General features: G+C 40.0%; 1 protein-coding gene across 2 annotated transcripts in view; it reads left to right on the top strand.

Annotated features, from left to right (window-relative positions):
* CD99L2 (CD99 molecule like 2) overlaps positions 1 to 27,696 on the top strand; it is an 89,778-nt gene that overhangs the window by 29,960 nt on the left and 32,122 nt on the right. For both annotated transcript variants that reach the window (XM_019753512.2, XM_019753513.2), the window contains exon 2: positions 16,393 to 16,455. In XM_019753512.2, coding sequence (XP_019609071.2) covers positions 16,393 to 16,455 — 63 coding nt within the window. The remainder of the gene's footprint in view (positions 1 to 16,392; positions 16,456 to 27,696) is intronic.

Below are 27,696 nucleotides of genomic sequence, written 5' to 3'. Positions count from 1 at the left end.
TAACAAATGATCACAAACTTAAAGGCTTAAAGCAACACAAATATGTTCTCTTACATTCTGGGAGTTGGGAGTCTGCCAGAGTTCTCACTGGGTTACAATCAAGGTGTCAACAGGCCTTCTGGAGGCTCTAGGAGAGAATCTGTTTTCTTGCCTTTTCTAGCATCTGGAGGTCATCTGCGTTCCTTGGCCCATGGCCCCTTCTTCTAATCACCCTGACTATGACCCTCCCTCGTCCCTCTTTTACTGATAGGGACCCTTGTGATTAGCTTGGACCCACCCAGATAATCCAGGATCATCTCCCCATGTCAATAGCCTTTTCACATCTACCAAGTCCCTTTTGCCATATAAGGTAACATATTCACAGGTTCCCAAGGGGGGTTAGGATGGGGACTTCTTGAGGAATTCTGCCTACCACAGGAGGTATCGGGGCTTTAACATTACCTTTGCATTACATTGTTTTTTAAAACATAGTTTTGTTTTTCATATACAATTAATAGATTCTCAGAAAATAAAGGAGAAAATAGGTATCACCTGTGGATAAATACCGTTAATATTTTGGTATGTGTTCTTGCAGACTTAATGAAAACATGAAATAAAAACACCTTGAAGAGGTTGGTGAGGTAGGTAGTAGATCCCATAGGCCATCAGAGGCTATTGTAAGGATTTTGGCATTTATGTTTCCCCACAATGAGGACATATTTTATTGTTGTTGTTAGCAGCTTTATTGAAGTATAATGGACATAAAATAAACTGGACTTGTTTAAAGTGTATGGTTTGTTCAGTTCTGGCATATGTATACACCTGTGAAATCATCACCACAGTCAAGATCATGACTTGTCTATATCAGGCCCAGAAGTTTCCTGACGCCCCTAGTCATGCTTCTCTGCCCTTATCCTCATCCACAGGCAGTCACTGATCTGCTTTCTCTCACTATACATTAGTTTACATTTTCCAGCATTTTGTAGAGATGGGATCATGTTGCGTGTACTCTTGCTTTTTCTCCTGGCTTCTGTCACTTTGCATAATTATCCTGAGATTTATGCATGTTGTTGTGTCTCAGCCATTCATTTCTTCCCTCAAATGAAGAAAGCCTCCCTTTTGAAGTTTTTGGTGTTACTTAAAAATACTGGGCTAGGCAACTTCATTTGACAAATGTGCTGAGTGCCCAGTGGACCCATGCCACCCCTGACCTTGCTTCAGGTGCCATGGAGGAGACGAGACACAACATTCAGCCTCCCGGACCCCCTTTCAGTGGAGAAGATAACCATGAAGGGAAGTTAGAATTCAGCCTGCTGAATTTGTTTCTGTGTTTGCAGAGGTGACAAGACAATTCAATGAGGAACCTTTGTTACGTCATTTGTTGCTATGTACATGTGTGCTGGCTGCCTGCATGCAGTAGGTGGGGACGAATGCAAAATATGTTTCTAACTATGAGATGCATGTCAGGTAAAGTTGTGGGATAAATATCGTCTGCTGAGTTGCTGAGATTCTTAACGGTGAGCATGACCACTGCTGAACCCGTCTTGATTCATGTTTTAAGGGACACATTTGGGCTGGAAAGAAGCTTAGAAAGTAGACAAGTTGGATTGTACTGCATGATACACAGGACGCTTTTTTTGGTCTTTGGTTTCCTCCCTCATCCTTCTCCAAACTGAGCAGGAATGTTAAATGTATACTTGCAGGATGCTTGTCATTTCTAGTGGATTAAAAAAGACTGTCTTGTATCCTCCCCCCACTGCTTGTGTAGAGAGACACAAACACAGAGTGGTTAAAAAGGGGAAAGATCAGCTGAAGAGTTGTGATTTTATTTTGCACAGTATTATATAGGTTATTTGATTTCTATTCTCCCAAAGAACTGGCTGATTTAGGGATTTAGTTAGCCAAATCAAGCAGACACAAGTGTGGGTATTTCTTGAAATTATTGTATAGCCTAAGACACCAATCTCTCCTTTTCCATAGAGGTGAAAACCAGCAGGGTCTAACTCCTTTTGGGGATTGATGTTGAAGGATGAGTCAGACCGATGGCCTGCTTCAATGATAAGCTAGCCCCAGAAGGATATAGAGCAGGATGTATTTATACCCACAGACTGGCTATTTCTGTTTGGGTCACTGCTCCCCAGATTGCTTAGTCATTGCTTACAATGCCACATAAGTGCCAAGGGCTGTCAGGGCTCGTTCCCTAACTTTGTACACAGGCATTGAATTGGAGTGTGGTTGTTGTAGAAGCAGCAGCTTGCCATTGGGTGTATCAGGGAAGGGAACTAGAGGAAGCTATTTCTTGCAAATATGACATACGTGGTATTTGGACTGAGTCCGAGTTGTTCCAAGATGTGTGCCTGAGAAGCCGCAAGCCCAAAGAACACACCAGGTAGCTGAGTGCCGGATATAGGTTTATTGACACATACAGACCAGGGAGTCTCTGGTGGCGGCCGGCCAGAGGGTGGCGCTCTGCACGCGGGCACAGAGGAAGCAAGGTAAGACAGGTACAGCAAAACAGAGCATACCGTGGGAGAAATCATCTGGCAGCTCCTACAGGCCGCTCTCATGTACACAGCGTTCCACAGAGCCGGAGACCTTGCCTGCCTGCCCGCTCGCTCATTTGCCTGTGGGCCAGGTCCCTGTACATGGCAGGTTCATGGAGAAAAGTCGTTCAAAGGGAAAAAGGGTTTGAGGAAGGAGTAAGGGGTGTTGCAGGGAGATGCGCTGTCCTGGTGCTGCTGATTGGTGACCGTCACCGTAGGATGCAGGTGTCTGTCGTGGGCTACAGAGGATGGACTTATTCTTGGTAGTGCCAGAGGATCAGGGCCAGTTTTGGGGTCAATACAAAAAAGTTTCCAACAACCTGACTCTTCCAATGAATAACTTTCAAAAGCACCCGCCAGGGCCCCCAACTCAGGTGATTCTGAGAGGGAAGAAGTGCCTAAGCTTGGTCGCCTATCCCTCTGGCTGAGAACCTCTGAATTACACACAGGAGATGCGTTTGCTGCATTCTGAGGGATGGTTCATTAGCTCACATTTCAGGTTCTGCCCAGTTAATAAGCCCTGAGAAAGTTGACTTTGTCTTGTGAAATTTGCTTTTAAAAAACCATAACTGTAATGTTCAGCATATTCACATTGTTGTGCAACCCGTCTCTACAAGTTTTTCATCTTGCAAAACTGAAATTCTGTACCCATTAAACACTAATTTCCCATCATCCCTCTTCCCCCAGCCCCTGGAAACCACAATTTTACTTTCTGTCTTTATGAATTTGATTACCCTAGGGACCTTACATAAGTGGAATCATACAGTATTTGTCCTTTTGTGATTGGCTTATTTAATTTAGCATAGTGTCCTCAAGATTTCATCTATGTTATAATCACTTGGTGATATTTTATTTCTTTTTCACATTTTATAAGATTTCCAGACTGGACATACATTACTTGAAAACAAATTAAAAATGTTACATAACAGTGAGAAGCATAGTACAAGAAGAACCTACACAGAGAGGTAGGAAGGGGCCAGATCAGGCTGAGCCTTGAAGGTCATAGTTGGGCATATGGAGTTTATATTTAGTATAGTGAGGAGGTCTTTGAGTAGGAAAATCATGTGCTATGATGTTTATTTAAAAAAGAAAAGGGGTGTCTCCCTGCCTACAGTTTGGCAAATGGGTTGTGGTGGGGAGAAGATGAAGGACCAGGTGGATGGCTCTTGTGGTTGTCCAAGCAAGAGATGATGGCTGCAGTGGAGATGTGGATAAGTGGGTGGACCAAGGGCATCTTTTGGAGGCAGAATTGATAGTGCTTGATGATAGTGTGGCTATGGAGTACGGGAGAGATGTCCAGGATGATTGATGTTCAGGTTTCTGGCTTGGATAGTGCGGTGGGTGGCTGTGTAATTCAGTGAAACAGATGAGAAGCCCAGGAAAGGGTTTAGGTTGATGGGGTGGGGCACGTGCAGGCATTTGGTTTTGGAAATGCTGAGTGTGAGGTGGTTGTGAGGCATCAACGAGTGCTTGGAAGGGGAGGGAGTGGAGGCATCGAGTATAGACAGCCATTTGATAAGTTTGGTTATGAAGAAGAGGAGAGAGAAGGCAGTATCGGGATGGGGATGTACAGTCAGAAAGAGGTTTTTTTAGTTTAAAATGGGAGAGACTTGAGTATGTGAAACTAATAAAATTTAAAAAAAATAGATGGGATAATACTTCCCAAATTGATCTACAGATTTAAGGCAATTCCAGCTGCCTCTTTTGCAGAAATTGACAAGCTGATTCTAAAATTCATATGGAAATTCAAGGGAACCCAGAATAGCCACACAGTTTTGAAAAACAAGAACAAAGTTGGTGGACTCACATTCCCTTATTTCAAAACTTATGACAACACAGCAGAATTCAAGACTGGTTGTTACTGGCACAAGGACAATCATATAAATCAATGGAATAGAATTGAGAATCAGGAAATAAACCCTGACATTTATTGTCAGTCGAATTTTGACAAAGGTGCCAAGAAAATTTAATGGGGGAAAGAACAGTCTTTTCAACAAATAGTTCAGGGACAATTGGATTTCCACATGTCAAAAAAAAAAAAAAAAAAAAAAAAAATTTGGACCCCCTATCTCACACCATACACAAAGTAACTCAAAATGGATAATAGATTTTAAATGTAAGAACTGAAACTAGAAAACTCTTAGAAGAAAACATAGGAGTAAATCTTCATCACCTTGGTTAGGCAAAGCATTTTTAGATACAGCACCAAAAGCACAACTAATAAAAGGAAAAAGGTACATTGGACTTCATAATGAACTTTTGTGCTTCAACAGAAACCATCCAGAAAATGAAAAGACAAACCACACAATACATGGGGGCATTTGCAAATCATGTATCTGATAAGAGACTTGTATCCAGGTTATATAAGGAACTCTTGCAACTCAACAATAGAAAGACAACCCAATTAAAAAGTGGGCAAAGAGTCTGTATAGACATTTCTCTTCATGGGCCTTTTTCTCTATTCTTCTCACTTGCCCTATGGCAAGATGACTCTTTCGTAAGAAGACTTTCCACATTTTCTAGGCCACCAATTGGGGAAATCTTCCCAGAAAGTGGCTTCTGTTTTCTGGTTGATCTAAAATGTTGTAGTTTGATCCAGACTTAATACTAGGAATAGATGAATTACTAGAAGCACTTCAGAATTGAGGTTTGAGGTCTATAGGTTCATTGTCTTTCTAACTTGCAGGCACTCACTTGTTATCAAGTTATTTCTCAAAACTTCAGTGCTTAGAGGAGAACATTATGGGTTTTCCTTGGTAGAAGATCTGTTCACTAGTTTAAAGAGTAAGTCGTGTTAGTTTCCTGGACATAGATGGTATTGGGTTTCCATCTGCTAAAAGAGTAGTTCATTTGAGGCAGTGAACTAAGCACTATGATAAGATAAGGCCCTATGGCATGTGGGGGCATGCAGAAAGGATCAAAACACAGTTCATTTCTTCAGTTTGCAGTCAACTGTGAGGTTTACAGGCTTAGACATATCTGATACAATTTGAGTGAAAGATGAAGGATGACCAACATGATAAATTTTACTTGGTGAAAGGGGTGGGTATCAGATGGGCTCCATGGTGGAAGTGCCTCTGAGGATGTTGACGACCTCTACAGGAAAAGAAAGGGGTTTGGTTAGAGACAGCAATGGGAATGGAGATATAAAAGTGCAGAGAATGGTTGGGTTTTAAATGATATGCAAGGAGTTTTGACTTGATTATTTAAGCAATGGAGAAAAATTTATAGTTTTTGAGTAACAAGGATGACCCAACCAGATCCTCAATGTATCATGTTTTTTTTTTCTGGCAGCAGAATGGAAGAAAGACTCAAGCTGAGGAGGGCAGTTTAGAGGGCTTTTGTTATAACTGAGATGAGAAATTGAGAGTTAACCACAGAAATGGAGGTGATGTGATGAAAATGAGAAATACTTTGGTGGTAAAATAGATAAAACTTGGTCATGGATGGATCACAAATGAAGGAGAAAGCATCAAGAATAACGGCCATGCTTCTGACTTGGTGCCTAGGTAGGTGGTAATGCATGCACTTGAACTCTGCTATGCAAAAGAAGGAAGCCAGATTGGGAGGATGAGGGAAGCCAGAGGTCAGTTTGGGTACTTTTCTTTGGAGGATTTGTGGAAATTTTCCCTAGGTAGCATGACCTGTAGTGTTGGATTTTGGGAGAAAGGTCTGGGTTGGGAATATACAGATGCTGCCTTGGGATGGCAGCACCATTCTCCCTTTGCATTGGCCTGGCCTGATGGTAAGGCCACAATCTTGGTGGGCCCATTGAGTGTAGACTCAGATTCTACCTCTGAGCCGACTCATGAACATGGATGGGCAAGCCCCTAACTAATGCTGGACCTCATGACATGATTGCTTTTTTTTTGCCTTTGAAGTTGACTGGGTAAATCAGGCTCTCTGTCTAGGCTGGCTCTTTGAGGGACCGTGATGCAACCCAGGCCCCATCAAAACACATCTGTACTGTATAATGAGCTGTCTTATAATGAGATTCTCCTGTTTTTGTTTAACCAACTTGAAACAACCTCCTCCCCCGCAAAGTCAACCATTTAATGGGTTCTCTTTAGCTCTAAAATGAATAGGTTGGACTAGATGATCTCTGAGGTACTCTTCAGCTCAGGTTGGCTCTGATTTGGAAAATTTTCATCTAGGCAACATCAACCAGAGACAGCTTTCCACCTCACTTAAATTATACAGATACTGTTGTGTTTTTATGTTGGCTGCAGAAGAAGGAAATGTCACTTGCATTGATTATTAGTCAAGAGCCTGTGGCATCAGAAGTGTTTTGGGATGGCCTTGTAACATTCTTGTGCCTTGATTTCCCAGGCTTATGTCACATCAGTAGGATCTAAAGGTTCATCAGCACTAGGTGAGTTCAGATCAGAGTGTGGCTTTGTTCTCTCTACATCTACTAAGCTTTTGAACATTTTAATAATTCTATTAATGTAAGCTATTTTCTATACATACTTATTGAAGGCTTTCTACTTACTAATAGATCTAGTAAATTCTACTTAATACCAAATACAATAATAATAGCTAATATTTGAGAGATTACTGTGTGTCAGATACTATGCTAATCCCTTTATATATTCTGACCAATTTAATCCTCATATCGACCCACTGCAGTGAAGTTTGCTGTTATTTCCATTTTACAGACGAGGAAACTGAGGCACAGAGCTGTCAAGGCTCTTGCCCAAGGTGTGTCTACTATTGACTGGCAGAGCTGGGAGCCTGCACTCAGTTCTGTTTGGCTCCACAGCTGGTCACCAGTACTGATATCCTCATGTGTGGTCTTGGAATAGCTTTGGACCAGAGTTGGGAAGCCTCAGGCTCCAGTTTTTGATGTGACACCAGCACTGTCACCTTCAGCAAGGAACTTAGTATCTTGCGCTGCTTCTTAGAAACTGTGGCCCTGAGAGCAGTGTGCCTCTTGTCCTAGGGCTATCATGAGACCCCAAGCCTCCTGACACATCATGATGGCACTTTTTATTTTTGTCCATGGTGGCTTTGTTTCCATCATGTCATCCACCTTATCCTGTTGGGGGGTGGAGAAATTAGGTCTGATACCTTCATTTTACATATGGGGACAGGTCACTCCTATGAGGCCAAGTGAATGCTCTGTGACCCCCATCAGTGAGTGACAGAACTGTGACGAAACATCATATCTTCTGGCTCCAGGGTGATTTCTCTTTCTGCTACCAAATGATTAGGTACTGGGGCCTGTAGGTTCCTATCTGATCCCTGAGGTCCCAGGGTACTTACTCCCTTGCACAGCTGAACGCTAAGGTCAGTACCTGGAGACAACTACTGCATTTTATTGAGATATAATTCATATAACACAAAATTCACCATTTTACAGCCTGAAATTCAGTGGTTCTTTGTATACTCACTTGGTTGTGCACCCATCACTCCTATCTAACTCTAGAATATTTCTATCACCCCCAAAACAAACTCAGTACTTATTCGCAGTCACTTTTCATACCCCCAACCACTGGCACCCACTCCATTTCTCTTCTGCTAAGGAGTTCCCTGTCTCTCAGCTCTGACTTCTGTGGAAAAGGGTAAGCACCTTTGGGATTTCCTCTAAACAGCCATTATAGATATGTACCTTTCTGTGTATAAAAGAAGAATGAACCTGTCCTTTTGGTAAGTGAGGTGAGTTACACAATTTGTTTAAAAAAAAAAATAAAAAAAAATCCTCCCACCTTTAAAATCAAGCTACTTGCCATGTACACAGGACATGTAGATGCTTCCTCTAAATATGTAAAAATACTTTTAGCCATGGCACCTGCATCTAAATCCTTCTGTTGTTTACCAAGATTTCCTTTAAATAGCAGGTAACTGGAATGAGGTGTGCCCTGTCAATACTTAAAATCAACTGCCTGGTTTGGACACTGCAAATGTAATGATGGTAGTGGCTGTTTTGGACTGGAAATGCTGATTCCTGGCTTCTGGTGAACTGCTTGCTGCCTTTGCATCATTACTAGCCTCCCTGGGAGTGCTTTAAATTTATTCATGAAACTAGTGGGAGCTCAGGTGGCAATAGCTAACTCTATTTAGTAATCAGAATAAGAGGAAAGCCATTTTCATGTTCCCTTGCAATGCTGCAGTGCTTAGCTAACCCAGAGGATATTAATTACTCAGCATGCTCTGAGGTGTAAAAGCATAAATTTATCAAGACGAATGTGTTCAAATCTAGATTGAGGCAACAAGAGGTAATTTAAAACAGGGTAAAAATTCAGGGAAATTGGGGACTAGCATAATTTAGCATTTTTGGTGGGAAAGCGAGACCAACTTGTTTGTGTTAAGGGAGATAAATTATTTGCACCAGAGACATTTGTAAAATTGACCATGCATGCCAGTGAGTTTGTTGAATAGATTTCCCACAAGCGGTGTTCAGGAATGTTTCAAAGGCAGACAGGGAATTCCTGCAGCATGGAGGTACGAAGTTGTTTTTCCGACCTGCAGGTTTTCCTTTTGTTACTGATGCCCTAGTGGCCCCTGCTAGAGGGCAGGGAAAACACATGGCTTTTATAAAGCAGGCCCATCAGGTGAGATTTTTATCATATTAAGGTGCAGGATCTTTCTTCCATGGCTCATTTCAGATTAAGTCAAGCTGTGTCCCTGCCCCGCCATCATCAGTAGGCTCAATCTACTGGGGATGAGTTTAGTCTTATTCTCTGATCCCAAGTGATCAGGGGCTTATGCCACAGTCCTAGTTACTTGGTCATGATTTGACCCCTCAGGTCTGAATTTTATTCTGGCCCATCTTCTAGTGGGTCCTCCCTGCATTTAACCGTGTCACTGTTGACCAAGTTGGTTTCCTTTTTGATAAATACGAGGTGTGATTAAAAGATACGGTGAATGTTTAAATAAAAAAATATTATTACAGTAAAAGACGCATTGCCATTAATCACCCTCAAAATACTCCCCCTCACTTTGAACACACATATCCCATCGTTCTTGCCACTTTCTGAAGCAGTTCTGGAAGTCCTCTTTCGTGAGTGTCTTTATTTTATCCTTCATCATGACAACGCTCCATGTCACACATTGCTTCTGGTATATGGCAATTTCTGTCAAATAAAAACATTACAGTGTGTCCTCATCCACCTTATTCACCAGATCTGGCACCATTTGAGTTCTGGCTCTTCCCCAAAGTCAAAATGACCATGAAAGGAAAACAGTTTGAATCAATTCAGGACATTGAGGCTGCCATGACAGTGCAACTAAAGGCACTCACAAAAGAGGATCCAGAACTGCTTCAGAAAGTGGCAAGAATGATGGGATACGTGTGTTCGAAGTGAGGGGGGTATTTTGAGGGGGATTAATGGCAACATGTCTTTTACTGTAATACATTTTTATTTAAACATTCACCATATTCTCTGATCACACCTTGTAGTTCCATTCCTTTGGAGTTGTGGTGTAGACGCAGGTGCTAGCCCTGCTGCCAGGCAGATGGGTGGTGTTCTGGCTTTCTTGAACAAACTTAGGTATGACATAGGTGTTTTTAGAAGCTCTATTCAGATAGACAGAGAAAATCCTGCAACGACGCCTCTATGATTTACCAGTCTCAGGTGTCACTTGCGTTCTTATTCATCCACCGAGAAGGGTCAAGAGTTAAACATTTGAAAACAAAAGCAGCTTAGGTGAGTATTGATTCATTTAGGATTTGTGCTGAACCCTTTCCAAAAAAACCCTGAAAGCTGCTTATATGTACTAAGGAAAAAGGTAGACAAGAAACCGTCCTTGGAGGGCCAGGGGATAGATACAACTGCGCACTATTTCCCTGGCTGAGTTGTGACGGTGCCTCTGAAATCTTTGGCACCCAGGGAATTGGGCTGCCTCTGCGATTGTTTATCCAGCAGTAGGGAGCAGACACGTAGACACGTTCTTCTGCAGAGATGAGTTTGTTTTTGGCATGAAACCCAAATGGATTTGTCACAAAGTGACAAATATCAGATACCATGTACTGGTAATTCAGTGGGAACACATCGGATGTACTCTCGCAGCATGGAGACAAGAGTTTGGATAGTCACCATGAATATACCTTTAGGGAGTACCTCCGTGCTGCCAGGCCTGTGTTTGGCGTTGGCATGGAGACGACCAAGTCCTGGTCCCTGCTTCAAACAGCTCAGGGTCTAGAGTGGCACTGGCCTATGGAGCTTTCTGTGATGATGGAAGTGTTCCCTGCTGCACTGTCAAACACAGTAGCTCTATGGAGCCCTTGGAATGTGTTTAGTGTGACTAAGGCAATGAGTTGACAATAGTTGATTGAATTTTCATTAGTTTTAATTTAAACAGCCACATGTGGCTACGGATGACCATGTTGGACAGGGCAGGCCTAGAGGGAGGTCAAACATAAACACCTAACTGGAATAGACAAGCTTTGAGGATGAACTAAGTGAAACGGGTGGGAGAGCAGAGGAAGAAGTGAGTCATTCATCAGATCTAAACAAGGGGCACATCATCTGGACTCTCTCATGGATCAGACATTTCAGTCAAGCCTTTGGCAGGCGCTGAGTCCCAGCCAGTGCATGGTGGAATGTGGAACTGTCCAACAATGGCCTGCTGTGTCTTGTTTTACAGCCCCCATAAAAATGCACCCTTCGCTTTAGAAGCCAGTCACGGTGGGTTAGGTTGCCATATGAGGTCAAGTTTATGTTCCCTTCCAAATGGACAAACTCCATTTCAGGACAAACACAGGCTGATGAGGTGTCTGTGGGTAGAACTAGTGATATCCTTACTACTCAAGGACACCCACAAGGCCATGTGTAACATTTCCGAAGTTCTGCTCTGTGAAAGGATGTTTTCAGGCAGGTGTGACCAGCTCACTACATGATTTTTCCATTAAAAGAAATTCTTTGTGACCCTCTGCAGTGGAATAAGGTAACTTTGAACACTGCCCCCTCCCCCAGATACACAGTGATTTTGATGAGTCGGCTGCTTTCTAATGTGTGCCTGGTGCCAGAGGGTGAGTCAGTGTTGTTAACGCGGAGGATTGTTGTCGGCCTAAACCCAAACTGAGTTGTTTAGTTACAGATTGTATAGAACAAGTGTGGAATACAACTCTATTTGAGACCACTTGAGGTGTGGTAACTCTCATGAGAGTGTGTGTTTCCATCTTGATTTTAGCAGCTATGCTTGCTACAAAGACTCTGTACTGGACTTAATAGCTCAGGACATATGAATGGTTTTGTCCACAGATGGTTTGGGTCTATTGAACCCAAGGTCAACAAGGGATTAATAAATACTGCAAAATTGTTCTATTGTTCTTACCTCTTTACATGATGACATATAACAGAATAGATCAGCAAACAGCGGAATGGCTGAGGCTAAAAACATTACTTGTGCAAGATGTTATTTGGAAGAACCTATTCTTCAAATTCTAGGGTGAGAAAGGCAGGATAGAGTTTTGAAGGAATACCCAGTAGGGTGATTGGCTTATGATTTTGGAGGAGTTGATACGGAACTTTTAAATTATCATCATCATCATCATCATCATCATCATCATCATCATCACAAAAGAAAACATATACATTATTAAAAACAAAAAAATAAGTGAATGAACTAATCAGAGACAGTTTTGGAAACATGGAGGAAAAACAGAGGGTTGCTAGAGGGGCGGGGGGGTGGGGATAAGGGGAAGGTGAGAGGTTTTGAAAAATAGTCGGTAACCACAAGATGGTCATGGGGGTTTGAAAATTAATTTGGGGAACGTACAGAGGGATAGCGGATGGGGGGAGGGGGTTCACACAGTGTGAGGGATATAAATGATAAACGTCTAAGTTTTGCTTTGTCTTGTGCACCTGAAACTAAAAAAAAAAAAAAAAAAAAAGGCAGAGAAGGATTTAAATTAATGGTAAAATGCTCCTTCTCTCTGACCCCTATTCTCATTCTCTAAACAGCCACTGTTACCAGTTTTCATGTGTAAGCTTCTAGGAAATTTTTATGGATTTACTTATAGATACACACACAAATGGAAAAAAAAATACTTGTCTGCACCTTGCTTTCTTTATTTAATACAATATCTTGGAGACCTTTCCCATGTCAGTATATAGGCTTTTGCCATTCTTTTTAAAAATAGACTTTATTTTGTATAGCAGTGTTAGGTGTACAGCAACACTGAGCTGAAGGTACAGTTTTCTCGCATACATTCTGCCCCTAGACATGAGCAATCTCCATTATTATTGACACTGGCCTCCCCCACCGTGGTGCATTAATTATAATTGGTTAACCTATATTGATATGTCATTGTCACCCAGAGTCCGTAGTTTCCGTTAGGGTTCACACTTGGGGTTGTTCATTCTATGGTTTTGGACAAATTTATAAGGTTTTTATAACATGTCTACCACCAGAGTATCATACAGCATAGTTTCACCACCCTAAAAATCCTCTGGACTCCACCTATGCACCCTCCCCCCACGGCCCCTGGCAACCATTGATCTTTTTACTGTTTCCATAATTTTGTCCTTCCAGCATGTTATATAGTAGGAATCATACAGTAAGTCACTTTTACAATTTCTTTCACTTAGTAATAGGCATTGAAGGTTCCTCGATGTCTTTTCATGTCTTGATAGCTCATTTGTTTTTAGCACTGAAGAATATTCTGTTCATGGATTACCAGAGTTTATCCATCACCTACTGAAGGACATCTTGGTTGCTTCCAAGTTTTGGAAATTATGAATAAAACTGCTATAATCATTCACGTGCAGGTTTTTATGTGGACATAAGTTTTCAACACCTTTGTGTACATAGCAAGGAGTGTGATTGCTGGCTTGTACGGAAATATGCTTACTTTTGTTACAAACCACCAAACTGTTTTCCAAAGTGGCTGTACCATTTTGCATTTCCATCAGTACTGAATGAGATTTCCTTTGATTCCACATCCTTGCCAGCACTTGGTGCTGTCTGCGTTCCAGATTTGGGATATTCTCATAGATGTGTAATGGTGTCTTGTTTTAATTTGCATTTCCCCGATAGCATATGATGTGGAGCTTGTTTTCCTATGCTTTTTTGCCATCTGTATATCTTCTTTGGTCAGGTGTCTGTTAAGGTCTTCCACCCTTTTATTCTCTTGGTCAGCTGTTGTTTATGTGTATAACTTTAGAAACATTCTGATAAAGAGTATACTAACTCTGACTCAGGTGGTTCATATCTTTATTTTTCTTTATCTCCTTTTTTGTAGCATTATTGATATATAATTGACATATAACATGGTATAAATTTAATGTGATATAATTGTGTAACTTTACAGTGTGATGATTTGATACACGTATGCACTGTGAAATGATGATAATAAGATTAGTTAATACCTCCGCCAACTCACATAATTACCATTTGTGTGTGTGTGTATGTGTGTGTGTGTTGAGAACATTTAAGATCTACCCTCTTAGAAATTTTCAGTTATGTAATACAGTGTTTTTAACTGTAGTCACCATACTGTACATTAGATCCCCAGAACTTACTTACATTTAGTGAACCAATATTGATATACTATTAAAAACGAAAGCCATACTCTATTCAGATTTCCTTAGTTTTTATCTGAAGTCCTTTCTCTGTTCCAGGATCCAATCTAAGGTACCGTATGACTTTCCATCACTGTATCTCCTTAGGCTCTTCAGGCTGTGCCGGTTTCTTAGACGTTCTTTGCTTTTGACGACCTTGACAGTTTTGAGGAATACTGGTCAGATATTTTCTGGATGGCACTCCGTTGGAATGTGTCTGCTGTTTTTCTCATGATTATACTGGGGTTATGGGTTTTTGAGAGGAAGGCCACACATGTATAGAACCCTTCGCGTCATATCGGGGGTATATACTAACAATGTTACTCATCACTGTTGATGCTAACCTTGATTGCCGGGGCAACGTAGTGGTTCGCAGGTTTATCCACTCTCTCCACCTCTTCAACTTCTCATGCTATAATCTTTGGAAGGAAGTCAAAACTTATGGAGTGGGGAGCTGTGCTTCACCTCCTTGAGGGAGAAATACCTATTTAAATTATTTTGAATTCTTCTCTTGTCTCCCTTTTATGTATTTGTTCAATTATTCATTTGTGTCAACATGGACTCATTGATATTTATTTTATACTTTGGGTTATTATCCAGTACTACTTTATTTTTTTTTAAATTTTTTTAAATTTTATTAAATTTATTGGGGTGACAATTGTTAGTAAAATTACATAGATTTCAGGTGTACAATTCTGTATTACATCATCTATAAATCCCATTGTGTGTTCATCACCCAGAGTCAGTTCTCCTTCCATCACCATATATTCGATCCCCGTTACCCTCATCTCCCACCCCCACCCCCCGCCCCCGTTACCCTCTGGCAACCACCAAACCATTGTCTGTGTCTATGAGTTTCTGTTTCTCATTTGTTTGTCTTGCTCTTTTGTTGCTTTTGGTTTATATACCACATATCAGTGAAATCACATGGTTCTCTGCTTTTTCTGTCTGACTTATTTAAACAACCAAAATGTCCTTCGATAGATGAATGGATGAAGAAGTTGTGGTATATATACACAATGGAATACTATTCGGCGGTAAGAAAAGATGATATAGGAACATTTGTGACAACATGGATGGATCTTGAGAGTGTAATGCTGAGCGAAATAAGTCAGTACTACTTTATTTTGTTGCTTACATTGTTCAAACTCTAGCCCTTGGGAACTATTTCAGTTAGTCCTGTGCCCCTTTGACATATACACACCAATATCAATATTTTAAAAAGTACTTCCTGGCACTATAAAATGCTTCAAGCTCATCTTATATATTTCCTGTGCCTAATCCTAGAAATAGCCATTTCTCCAAGGAGCTTTGGTTCCTTTTATTGGACAATAGTATTTATAAACCAAGATCTGGGTGCTAGGTGTGCTCATTACTACTGGGTTTTTATTGTTTTTCTCAGCTGACAGAGCAAGGGACTATATGTCTGCATACTAACCCATGTATATACACATCTATAAATATTTCTGTATGTAACCATGTCTGTGTATGTATGTGTGTATATACACACACCAGTTTTGTAAGATTATACACACACACACAAACACAGCGTGTGTGTGTGTCTGTGTGTATGTGTGTATATAGACATGATTCATACTGAGGTCTCCAACTCTAATCCATTGCACATGGATCATTCTAAGAGCCTTCTCTTACCTGTAACCTCCCTCTCCAACAGTGAGAAACCTGGCTTCTACAATCCATGATTCATTTACTTATTTGTTCAATTCCAGTGCACATGCATAATTGTTTGCTTGAGACTTGGTAATGTGTATACCCCTGTGGGAAAGTACATGCCCATCTACAGGGAATGATAGCTATCAAATTCCATAGCGAGAAGGGTTGGGCAGATGGCTCCACTTCTGAGGACAGATTCTCTTATGAAAAGCTTTTCCCCAGAGCCTTTTCAGTTATGTGTAATCAGTCAGAGCTACTAGTCTAGGTGTGGGTGCTGGAGTTGAGGGGAAGGGACTCTGAACGGACAAAATGCAGAGCAGCCTTTGTGAGAGCTGAGATGGGGTGAAAGAACTTAGCCCATTATCAGTGGAGCTTTGGGCTGTGATATTCCCTGTTGCAAAGGTCATGCATACCATGGAGAAAGATTTTTGTAAGATTGTACTTTGTGTTCCATACAGTTGAGCCTTCAGACTTCTAGCGGACTGAAGGACATATTTTATTTTGGTGGGGATAAATTGTTTGCAGAAGGATATCAACTCAATATATCTTTGAGTGACTTCAACTGATTTCCTTTTGTGCTGTTACCTTCAAGATACTGTCTAAAGGGAAATAATCATGACAAGAGAGTATTTTAGTATTATTTTGTTTCATGCAAAGATAAATTTAAAAATCTTGTTTTTAATTTTTAGGATCCGGGGACTCTGATGATCTCTATCTGGGGGATGCATTGAAAGAAACTACCTCAGTAAAGCGTGAGTAATAAATTAAATATTAAAAGTAAATGAGAGGATTAATATGCATCACCCACTCGGAATATATACTCAAGGAAAACAGCAGGTGGCCTGTATTTCACTTGATCAGATAAAATATGGTTATTGTGAACTGCATTATAGAAAAGAAAATCCGAATGTTTAAAATCCTTTGTTACCTTCGTGGAGAATACCAGTGTGTTATAACTGATACAGCATTTTCTCCCGCTCAAGTCATAGCCTGTACTGGTGTAACATGCCAGCAGAGGCTTCCAACAACTGTCTTTCCCTCGCTCAGAAAGCGATACTTTGAAGTGAATAAGGGATTGGTTTCCCTTTTTAGATTTTTTAAATAATGGCTTTCCTTAAAATGGTGTCTACATGTAATCTCTACATGTAATGCTAAGCTTTGTCATTGGTTTCTCTTTAAATTTTTTTGAAAAAAAAAATCATTACAAAAAAGTATGAGTGCTTTGAAAGTAAAGCTGAGATTTCCCTTGATCACTCCCCTCCTACTAACATCCACTCGCATCCCAAGAAGGAACTGCTGGTTAGTTTTCTGTGCTGTTACGTGCATCTGTAAACAGTTTGGTGGGGGTTTTGTTTTATATAACATGTATAGCGGTTTCTCATTTAGTTATATGTGTATTATTTCACAAGTTTTTGTTTTTCATGTTTAATATGTATGAAGGACCTGAGTGAATATATCTGTATTAGTTTCCCAGGGCTGCTGTAACAAAATACCACAAACTGGGTGGCTTAAAACCACAAAAATTCATTCTCTTACACTTCTGAGGGCCTGATTTCCCAAATCAGGTATCGGCAGGACTGCGCTCCCACTGAAGGCCTGAGGGGAGGGAGGGTCTTGCCTCTTGCAGCTTTTGGTGGTCCCGGCAGTCCTTGGTGTTTCTTGGCTGGCCTCTGTAACACTCCACCCCCTGCCTCCATCTTCACATGGCCTTCTCTTTTGTGTGTGTTTGTCTTTTCCTCTTCTAAGGGCACTTTTTTTTTCGATTTAGAACCCACCTGAATAATCCTGAGTGATTTCAAGATCCTTAATTACATCTGTAAAGACGCTTTCTCCAAAGAAAGTCACATTCACGGGTTCTGGGAATTCGGAATTGGCTATCTCAGACCTGTGCTTCATGGAGCTGACATTCCAGTGGTGTGGCTTAGTCCAGGGCCAGTGATGCCATTTCATTATTGACAGACATGTGGTTTGTTTCCGTTTTGCAATTACAAATAGGGCTTCAGTGAACAATCCCTGTCTATATCCTTTGTGCCCAAGTACAATGAAACTATGAGGCAAAAGGGTTTGTTTATTTTATATTTTAATAGATGCTGTGAAATTATTTCCAAAATTAATGTACCATTATGTACTCCTACTATGCTGTTCTAAGAGTACATTTTATGCCAGACCCATACCACCCCCAGATTTTACCAGTCAAAAACGTTTTATAAATATGATGGACAACATATCTTATTGCTTATTTTACATTTCCCTTATTATACTAAGATGGAGCACCATTTCATATATTTATTGGCTCTTTGCATTTTCTTCTTTGGTGAATTGTCAGTTCATATCCTTTCTCCATTTTTCTTTTCTTTTTCTTTTTTATGGGTTTATGGGATCCCTTTGTATATTCTGGATTGAGAAAGGCAGGGGCTCTGGAGCCAGACTTCCTTTGTCTGAACCCTGCCTCTGCCACTAATAACTATCACGTTAGGTGAGTCACCTGACTTCTCTGCTCCTCGGTTTCCTCCTCTGTTACATGAGGTTAATAATAAGCCCTACCTCCTAGGATGATTGTAAGGATTAGGTGAGCAGGCCCTTGTGAAGCACACAGCACAGACTTGGTACAAGGTGAGTGTTCAGTAAATGTAGGTCATTATTGTTCTTTTGTTTTTTAAAGATTTTATTGGGGAAGGGGAACAGGACTTTATTGGGGAACAGTGTGTATTTCCAGGACTTTTTTCCAAGTCAAGTTGTTGTCCTTTTAGTCTTAGTTGTGGAGGGCGCAGCTCAGCTCCAGGTCCAGTTGCCATTTCTAGTTGCAGGGGGCGCAGCCCACCATCCCTTGCGGGAATTGAACTGGCAACCTTGTGGTTGAGAGGATGCGCTCCAACCAACTGAGCAATTTGGGAGCTCAGCGGCAGCTCAGCTCAAGGTGCCGTGCTCAATCTTAGTTGCAGGGGGCGCTGCCCACCATCCCTTGGGGGACTCGAGGAATTGAACTGGCAACCTTGTGGTTGAGAGCCCGCACTCCAACCAACTGAGTCATCTGGGAGGCAGCTCAGCTCAAGGTGCCGTGTTCAACCTTAGTTGCAGGGGGCAGAGCCCACCATCCCTTGTGGGACTTGAGGAATTGAACCGGCAACCTTGTAATGGTTAAGAGCCCACTGGCTCATGTGGGAATCGAACCGGCAGCCCTCGGGTTGAGGAGCATTGAGCTCTAACTGCCTGAGCCACTGGGCTGGCCCGGTCATTATTGTTCTTGAACTGGTTTGATTGGAAGGACTGGATCTCTAGTGTAAAAGTCAAACATACATGAGGAATGCTCACCTATTTAAATTGATCAACAGACTGAATGCAATTCCTGTCAAAATCTCAGCTGGAATTTTGCAGAAATTGACTAACTGATCCTAAAATTCATATGGAAATTCAAGGGACCCAGAATAACCCAAAAAATCTTGCAAAAGAAGTAAAAGAGGACTCACACTTTTCAATGTCATGTCAGAACTTGCTACAAATGTGCACTAATCAAGATGGTGTGGTACTGGTATAGAGATTGGTATGGAGCTCAATGGGATAGAATTGAGAGCCTATAAATAAACCCTTGTATCTATGGCCAGTTGACTTTTGACAAAGGGGCCAAGACCATTTGACAGGGGGGAAGGAATAGTCTCTTTAATAAATGATGATGGGACAATTGGATAGCCACATGCAAAAGAATGAAGTTGGACCCGTGCCTCGTACCTTTTACAAAAACTAATTCAAAATGGATCATATACCTAAAACTATAAATCTCTTAGAAGTTCATTTTTGTGTATGATGTGAGGCAAGATCTTAGGGTCTTTGCTGAGCACACACAGAGTCCTATACAGCAGGTGGCCTTTTAGATTGCTAGGGAAACAAATACACTTAATTTATTAGCAGTGATGGTTTTAATGAAATCGTTTCACATCTCCAAAAATAAACATGACCACAAGCCAAACGAAACAAATTTGTTAAGTAAAAACAGACCCCCAGTTAGTAAATTTGTGAATTTCCTGATGGAGGACTTTAAATATTTACACGTACGTCACCTTTTCAGTCATGTGCTTGATCATGTGATCTTACTTATCAACACCCATCAGGCAGTGTGTCTGGGACCCATGGGACTACCAGCACATGGTGTCTTTGGTTGAATGACAGCCTTCAAGACCATATCACCCTGTCATCCTTGTTTTTCTATTTTAGCTTACATTCCATGCAACTGAAGTTTCAAAGAGATAGGCCTGTCCATCTCTCCTTGGCTCATTTAATTTTCTGGTAGAGAATGTTCTTCTTTGTATATTGAACATTTCTTGTTTAGAGAATCCCTGAACCACCTGGGTCAGGGTATTGTAAATGACCTTCATTCATCCATTCAACAATATTTATTGAGTGCCTTCTTGCTGCCACACTATTCCAGGTGCTGGGCATACCATGTGGACTGAGTCAGTGAATTTGTGAAGTCGTTTTCTCTGGAAGGACACAGATAGTATGTAAAATGATTTCAGATATTAATGAGTACTCTGGAGAAACTACAACACGGTGATGGGGCAGGGGAGGCCCAAGGATGTGGGAAGGGGCGACTACTTGAGATAAAGTGATAAAGTCCTCTCTGATGAAAGGTGACATGCAAGGGAAAGACCTTTCAAGACCAAGAGATTAGGTATAAGAGCCCTGTGGCAGAAAAGAACTGGGTTGGCTCTAGGGCCTGCAAGGTAGGGGCCTGTGTGGCTAGAAGTGTGGAGAATGTTGGAGAAAGACGAATTGGCAGGGTCTGGATTATATAGGGTCTCATAATGTGTGGTGACACTTTATTCTAAGTGCAAGAGGAAGCTCCTAGAGTATTTTTAAAAACAGCTTTATTGAGATATAATTCACAAAGCATACAATTGACTCATTTATACAATTCAGTGGTTGTTAGTATAGTCACAAGATTGTGGAGCCATCATTACAGTCAATTTTAGAACATTTCTGTCACCTAAGAAAGAAGCACTGTCATTTACTTATCAATCCCTCATCCCCTGATTCTTCCTTGTCCCGCCAGCCCCTGGTACCCACTGATCTCCTTATTGTCTCTGTGGATTTCCCTATTCTGCTCATTTCCTATCAATGGAGGCATAATATGTGCACTTTGTTTGGCTTCTTTCACTTAGCATAATATTTTCAAGGTTCATCCATGTTGTTCTCAGAATCTTGCTCCTCCCTCTCTCCTTTCACTCTCTCCTTCCCTCTGTCTCTCCATGTCCTTTCTCCTCCCCACCTCCATCTTCTCCTTTTACTCAATGTGTAATCATCTCACAGGGGAACACGCTTCTGATCTTGCCAAATAAAACATCTCGCTAGTGTCCCCATTTTCTCGGAATGCCATAGGTGCTATCATTAAGCCACACCCCAGGGAACCTAACTAGTTCTATTTACTGTTTTGTTGAAGCACATATTATAAAGAATCAACAATGTTGTGAAGATTATGTGGGGTGCCAGATGGGCACTGGACTTATCAGGGAGACCACTTCATGAACTGTATAGGTGCCAGACCACTGTGCTGTACACCTGAAGCTGAAGTTGAATAATATTGAATGTCAACTATAAGTAATTACATATATGTGTATATTTTCTGGTAGAAAATACATATATACATATGTATGTATGTATGTATACATTGTATATACGTATATACAATGTATATATACATATATACATTGTATATACATATGTATATACAAAATATACATATATATATATACACACACATATATATATAGTGCCAAAAATATATACACATTTTAAGAAAGGAAAAACTATTAAAATTGTAATCTTCAATATATACCAATAACAAAAGATGAATACAAGTCCCATTTGACTTCTGTAATTACAAGAGGTGCTCAAAGTGGTTACCGTCAGCGTCCAGACACTTCTGATTACGGTGAATTACTGCTTGAGCAACACTGACCAAAGTGTCCACTGGCGTCAATGGGATTGTAACAGCTATATGTGATGTCAGAGGGGTAATAGATTGGAGGGGTTATCACTTTGTGAGGGGTGTAAATGTCTCATATTGCTCTGTATACCTGAAACTAATAAAAATAAATAAATAAATCCAAAAAAATAAAGCATCACTCCTGGTAGGAGTGCCATATTGCTGGCAGAGTGTGCTGAGCAGCAAGGAATCCTAAGTTTGTCATTTTGAGAAAGGCTTTACAGAAATAGGTTTCTTTATTTTAGGAGCTCACTGCTTTGCTGAAGTTGAGCTGCTATTCTAATTCCTTGATAAGGAGCTAGACTTTCCTCATCTCAATTATGGATGACGATAAATCCCATTTAAAGGCTAATGACAAGAAAATTTGTAGTTAATAGTATCTTAAAAAGTGCACAAATGGAAGGTGAGGGGATTATAAAGCACAAATTGGTAGCCACATATTGCCACAGGGCTATGAAAGACAGTTTGGGGAATATAATCAATAAGGTTGTAAAGATTTTGTAGGGGGTCAGATGGGCCCTTGTCTTATTAAGGAGACCACTTCAGGGACGGTGTGGATGCCTGACCACTGCACTGTACACCTGAAGCTGGAGCTGAATAATATTGAATGTCAACTATAATTTAACATATATGTATATGGTCATAGGATGTGGAGTACAGCATAGGGAATACAGTCAATAGAATTGTAACAGCTATATACGATGTCAGAGGGGTAGTAGATTGGGGGAGGGGAGTTAAAACTTTGTAAGAGGCATAGATGTCTAACTATTACATTGTTTTGTACACCTGATACTAATAAAAAATCATATTATAAAATAATATTTGAGAAAAAAGTGGACTATAAAATTGTATATATAATATTATATTTTGCTAAGGAACTGTATACAAGGAAAATTGACCATAAATTCATATTCTGAATATTTTTTAAAAGTGCACAAATGGAAGGTGAGGGGATTATAAAGCACAAATTGGTAGCCACATATTGCCACAGGGCTATGAAAGACAGTTTGGGGAATATAATCAATAAGGTTGTAAAGATTTTGTAGGGGGTCAGATGGGCCCTTGTCTTATTAAGGAGACCACTTCAGGGACGGTGTGGATGCCTGACCACTGCACTGTACACCTGAAGCTGGAGCTGAATAATATTGAATGTCAACTATAATTTAACATATATGTATATGGTCATAGGATGTGGAGTACAGCATAGGGAATACAGTCAATAGAATTGTAACAGCTATATACGATGTCAGAGGGGTAGTAGATTGGGGGAGGGGAGTTAAAACTTTGTAAGAGGCATAGATGTCTAACTATTACATTGTTTTGTACACCTGATACTAATAAAAAATCATATTATAAAATAATATTTGAGAAAAAAGTGGACTATAAAATTGTATATATAATATTATATTTTGCTAAGGAACTGTATACAAGGAAAATTGACCATAAATTCATATTCTGAATATTTTTTAAAAAGTGCACAAATCCAAGCTCATGGCCTACATCATCGCAGGCTCAGGCTCTGCCAGAGCAACTGCTTCCACACGCATGGAAGGAGTGTCCTCTCTTGAAATGGCGCCTGCAGATCTGCAGCAAAACCAGACTTTGGAAACTGCATAGTAGGGCAGAACTCCCCGAAGCGATAATGATCAAGACTGTGGTACTGGCATCAGGATAGACATGTAGATCAATCAAACAGAATTGAGAGTGTGAAAGGAAACCCTTGCATCTATGGTCAGTAGAGTTTTTTAAGATGGAAAAACAAATATTTTTTTTTTTACACAAGAGCTGTTTGAGTCATACAGATTTTAAGATATTATTATTTAAGTAGCAATTGCTCTTCTGAAAGTTGCTCAAATACTGGCTTCAGTAACGTAATTTCTCTTTCCTACCTATACACATCACCATAATATAGGTATCCATAGAGGGCCGCATTTGGACAGGTAAACTCTCCTTCTTTATTTTACAGGTACAAAGTGAAATGGAAATTATAGACATAAAATCATCTCTAGACTGATGACCTGGATTAAAGAAATATATATAATGACGAAAGGTTATCACATGTGGTTCTCTTGCCATAAAATCTGTCCACTGGTGTGGTCTTCAGATTGAGGTGTGCATTAGGTGTACCCAAAGCCTTACCAAAGAGTAAGTAAACACAATTGTTCAAGGGAAAGACTTTCCATATTTGCAACTTCCGTATATGTATACTTTTTACTAAAATTGAATTGTGGTGGAATGCACATGCAGTTGTGGTGATGGTCTCCTTTCCCACCCCTTCCTCTTTGTAAAAAAAAATGTACTGAAGTAAAATTCACATAAAGTACAATTAGCCATTTTAAAGTGAACAATTCAGTAGCATTTTAAGACATTCATAATGTTGTGCATCTATCGCCTCTATCTAGTTCCAAAACATCTCCCTCATTAAAATAAAATACCTTTTCCATTAAGCAGTTAGTTTCTCGTCAGTTCCCCCTCCCCTTAGCCCTAGACAATCACCCAGTCTACTTTCTGTATCAATTGATTTGTCTATTCTGGATATTTCATGTAAATAGTATCAGAATGTGACCTTTTGTCTCTGGTTTCTTTCACACAGCATAAGGTTTTGGAGGTACATCTGTGTGGACCTGTAGCATGATCAGTGCTTCATTCCTTTTTATGCTCATTGTATGGCTAGACCCTGATTTGTTTATCCATTCATCATGTAATGGACATTTGGCTGTTTCCACCTTTTGCTATTGTGAATACTGCTGTTATGAACATGTTCTTGTTTGAATACCTGTTTTTTAATACTTTTGAGTATATACTTGGGAGTGGAATTGTAAGGTTGCATGGTCATTCTATGTTTAACTTTTTGAGGGACTGCCAAACTGTTTTCACAGTGGCTGAACCATTTTACATTTGTACCAACGATGTATGAGGATTCCAGTTTCTCCACATCCTAGCCAATTTATTTTCCTTCCCCCTCCCTCGAAACTTTGTACATTTTGACTAACACCTCCCTCATTCCCTCTCTCCCCAGACCCTGGTAACCACCATTCTACTCTCTGATTCTATGAATTTGACTATTTTAGATTCCTCATAAAAGTGGGACCATGCCATATCTGTCATATGTCAAGCTTATTTAACTTAGTATAATGTCTTCCAGGTTCGTCCATGTTGTCCCAAATGGCAGGTTTTCCTTTTTTAAGGCTTAATAATATTCCATTGTATGTATTACCACATTTTCATTTTCCATTCATCCAGCAATGGACACTTGCGTTATTTCCTTATTGTTACTGTTGAGAGTAATGCTGCAATGAACATGGAAGTGCAGATATCTCTTTGAGATCCTGATTTCATTTCTTTTGGACATATAACCAGAAGTGGGATTGCTGGATCAAATGGTGCTTCTATTTTTCATTTTCTGAGGAACCTTCATACTGTTTTCCATGGTGGCTTCATCATTTTACATCCCCACCAACACTATACAAGGCCAAGGATTCCCATTTCTCCACATCCTCATCAACACATGTTATCTTTTGATTTTTTGATAATCTTAAACAGGTGTAAGGTGATATTTCATTGTGGTTTTGACTTTCATTGGCCTGATGATTAGTGATATTGAGCATCTTTTCATATACCTGTTGGCCATATGTATGTTGTCTTTGGAGAAATGTCTCCTTAAGTTATTTGCCTATTTATTTATTTAAAAAAATTTTATTGGGGAATGTTGGGGAACAGTGTGTTTTTCCAGGGCCCATCAGCTCCAAGTAAAGTCGTTGTCCTTCAATCTAGTTGTGGAGGGTGCAGCTCAGCTCCAAGTCCAGTTGCCATGTTCAGTCTTAGTTGCGGGGAGGAGTGCAGCCCACCATCCCATGTGGGAATCGAACTGGCAGCCCTATTGTTCAGAGCTCGCGCTCTAACCGACTGAGCCATCAGGCTGCCCCAATTTGCCTATTTTTAAATCAGATTATTTGTTGTTTAGCTATTGAGTTATAGGGTACCCTTACGTATTTTGGATATTAACCCCTTATCAGATATATGATTTGCAAATATTTTCTCTCATTTTGTGGGTTGCCTTTGCATTTTGTGGATCATTTCCTTTGTGTCCAGAGGATTTTTAGTTTGATGTAGTTCCACTTGTCTATTTTTTGCTTGTTTTGCCTGTTCTTTTGGTGTCGTATCCAAGAAACAACTGCCAAGTCTAATGATCAGGAACGTTTTTTTTTTCCCCTATATTTTCTTCCAAGAGTTTTATGGTTCCAGTTTTATGTCTGTCTTTAATCTATTTTCCCAGAGGGTAAGGAGGTGGGGGGTGGGAGATGAGGGTAAGGGGGATCAAATATATTTTCTTCTTTTTTTAAAAAAAATTATATCACGTCATAGACTGTGTAGATGCCTGACCAATGTGCTATATAACTGAAGCTGAAGTAGAATAATACTGAATGTTAACTATAACTAAATATATAGGTACATATAGTCACGGGATGTGGAGTACAACATAGGGAAGATAGTCGATGGTATTGTAACAGCTATATAAGATGTCAGAGGGGTAATAGCTTGGGGGTGGGTTATCACTTTACGAGGGGTGTAAATGTCTAGCTGTTACATTGCTTTGTACACCTAAAACTAATAAAAAATAAATTGAAAAAAAAATAGAACAGAAAAAAAATTGTAACCATCCTAGTAGGTGTGAAGTGAAATCTCACTGTGGTTTTCATTTGCATTTTCCTGATGACTAATGATGTTTTTATACATTTTGGATGATAAACCTTTATCAGATATACGATTTACAAATATCTCCTCCCATTCTGTAGGTTGTTTTTTTGTTTCTTGAAAATGTACTTAGATGTACAGAGGTTTTCAATTTTGATGAAGTTTATCTTTTTTCTTTTGTTGCTCATGCTTTTGGTGTCACCTCTAAAAATGTGTTGCCAAATCAGAGGTCATGAAGATTTACCCCTTTGTTTTTTTCTAAGAGTTTTATGGTTCTAGTTCTTATATTCAGGTTTTTTTAAATCTATTTTGAGGTAATTTTTGTGTTTGGTGTGAGGTAGGCATCCAACTTTATACTTTTTGCATGTGGCTATCCAGTTGTCACAGCAACATTTGCTAAAAAGACAATTATTTCCCTTATTGAATGGTCTTGGCATCCTGTTGAAAGTCAATTGACCAAAAATATGAGGGGTTTGTGTGGATTCTCAGTTCTATAACATTGATCAATAAGTATGTTACTATGCCAGTGTCACACTGTTTTTATTACTGTAGGTTTGTAATTTTTGAAATTGGGTAGTGTGACTCCTCTGATTTTGTTCTTTTTCAAGATTACTTTGGCTATTTAGGGCCCCATGCAATTCCAAAACAATTTTAGGATTAGTAATCTTGGTTGTAGGTCCATACTTTTCATCACTTTGAATATTTTCTGCCAATCCCTTCTAGCTTGCAAAGTTTCTGTTGAGAAATCAGCTGACAGTATTATGGGAGCTCCCTTGTAGATAATTCACTGCTTTTCTCTTGCTGCTTTTAAGATTCTCTCTTTGTCTTTAACCTTTGCCATTTTAATTATGATGTGTCTTGGTGTGGGCCTCTTTGGGTTCATCTTGTTTGGGACTCTCTGTGCTTCCTGGGCTTGTATATCTAGTTCCTTTGCCAGGTTAGGGAAGTTTTCCATTATTATTTCTCAAATAGGTTTTCAATTCCTCCCTCTCTCTCCTCTCCTTCTGGTACCCCTATAATGTGAATGTTGATATGCTTGATGTTGCCCCAGAAACCCCTTAAACTCTCCTCATTTTTTTTGGATTCTTTTTTCTTTGCTGTTCTGATGGGTTGTTTTCTGTTACCTTGTCTTCTAAATCACTTATTAGATCCTCTGCTTCCTCTAATGTTTCCATTCTGTATTCTTTATTTCTGACTGCTTCTTTTTTATGTTTTCTATCTCCATTTTTATGTTTCGTATCTCTTTGTTGAAGTTCTCCCTGACATCATTGAGCATTCTTATAACCAGTGTTTGGAACTCTGTGTCTGATAGATTGCT

The sequence above is a fragment of the Rhinolophus sinicus genome, chromosome X, assembly GCF_036562045.2.
Source record: "Rhinolophus sinicus isolate RSC01 chromosome X, ASM3656204v1, whole genome shotgun sequence".
Lineage (NCBI taxonomy): Eukaryota > Metazoa > Chordata > Mammalia > Chiroptera > Rhinolophidae > Rhinolophus > Rhinolophus sinicus.
Note: the sequence above shows the minus strand (reverse complement) of the source record. Positions and strands in the feature narration are given on the sequence as shown.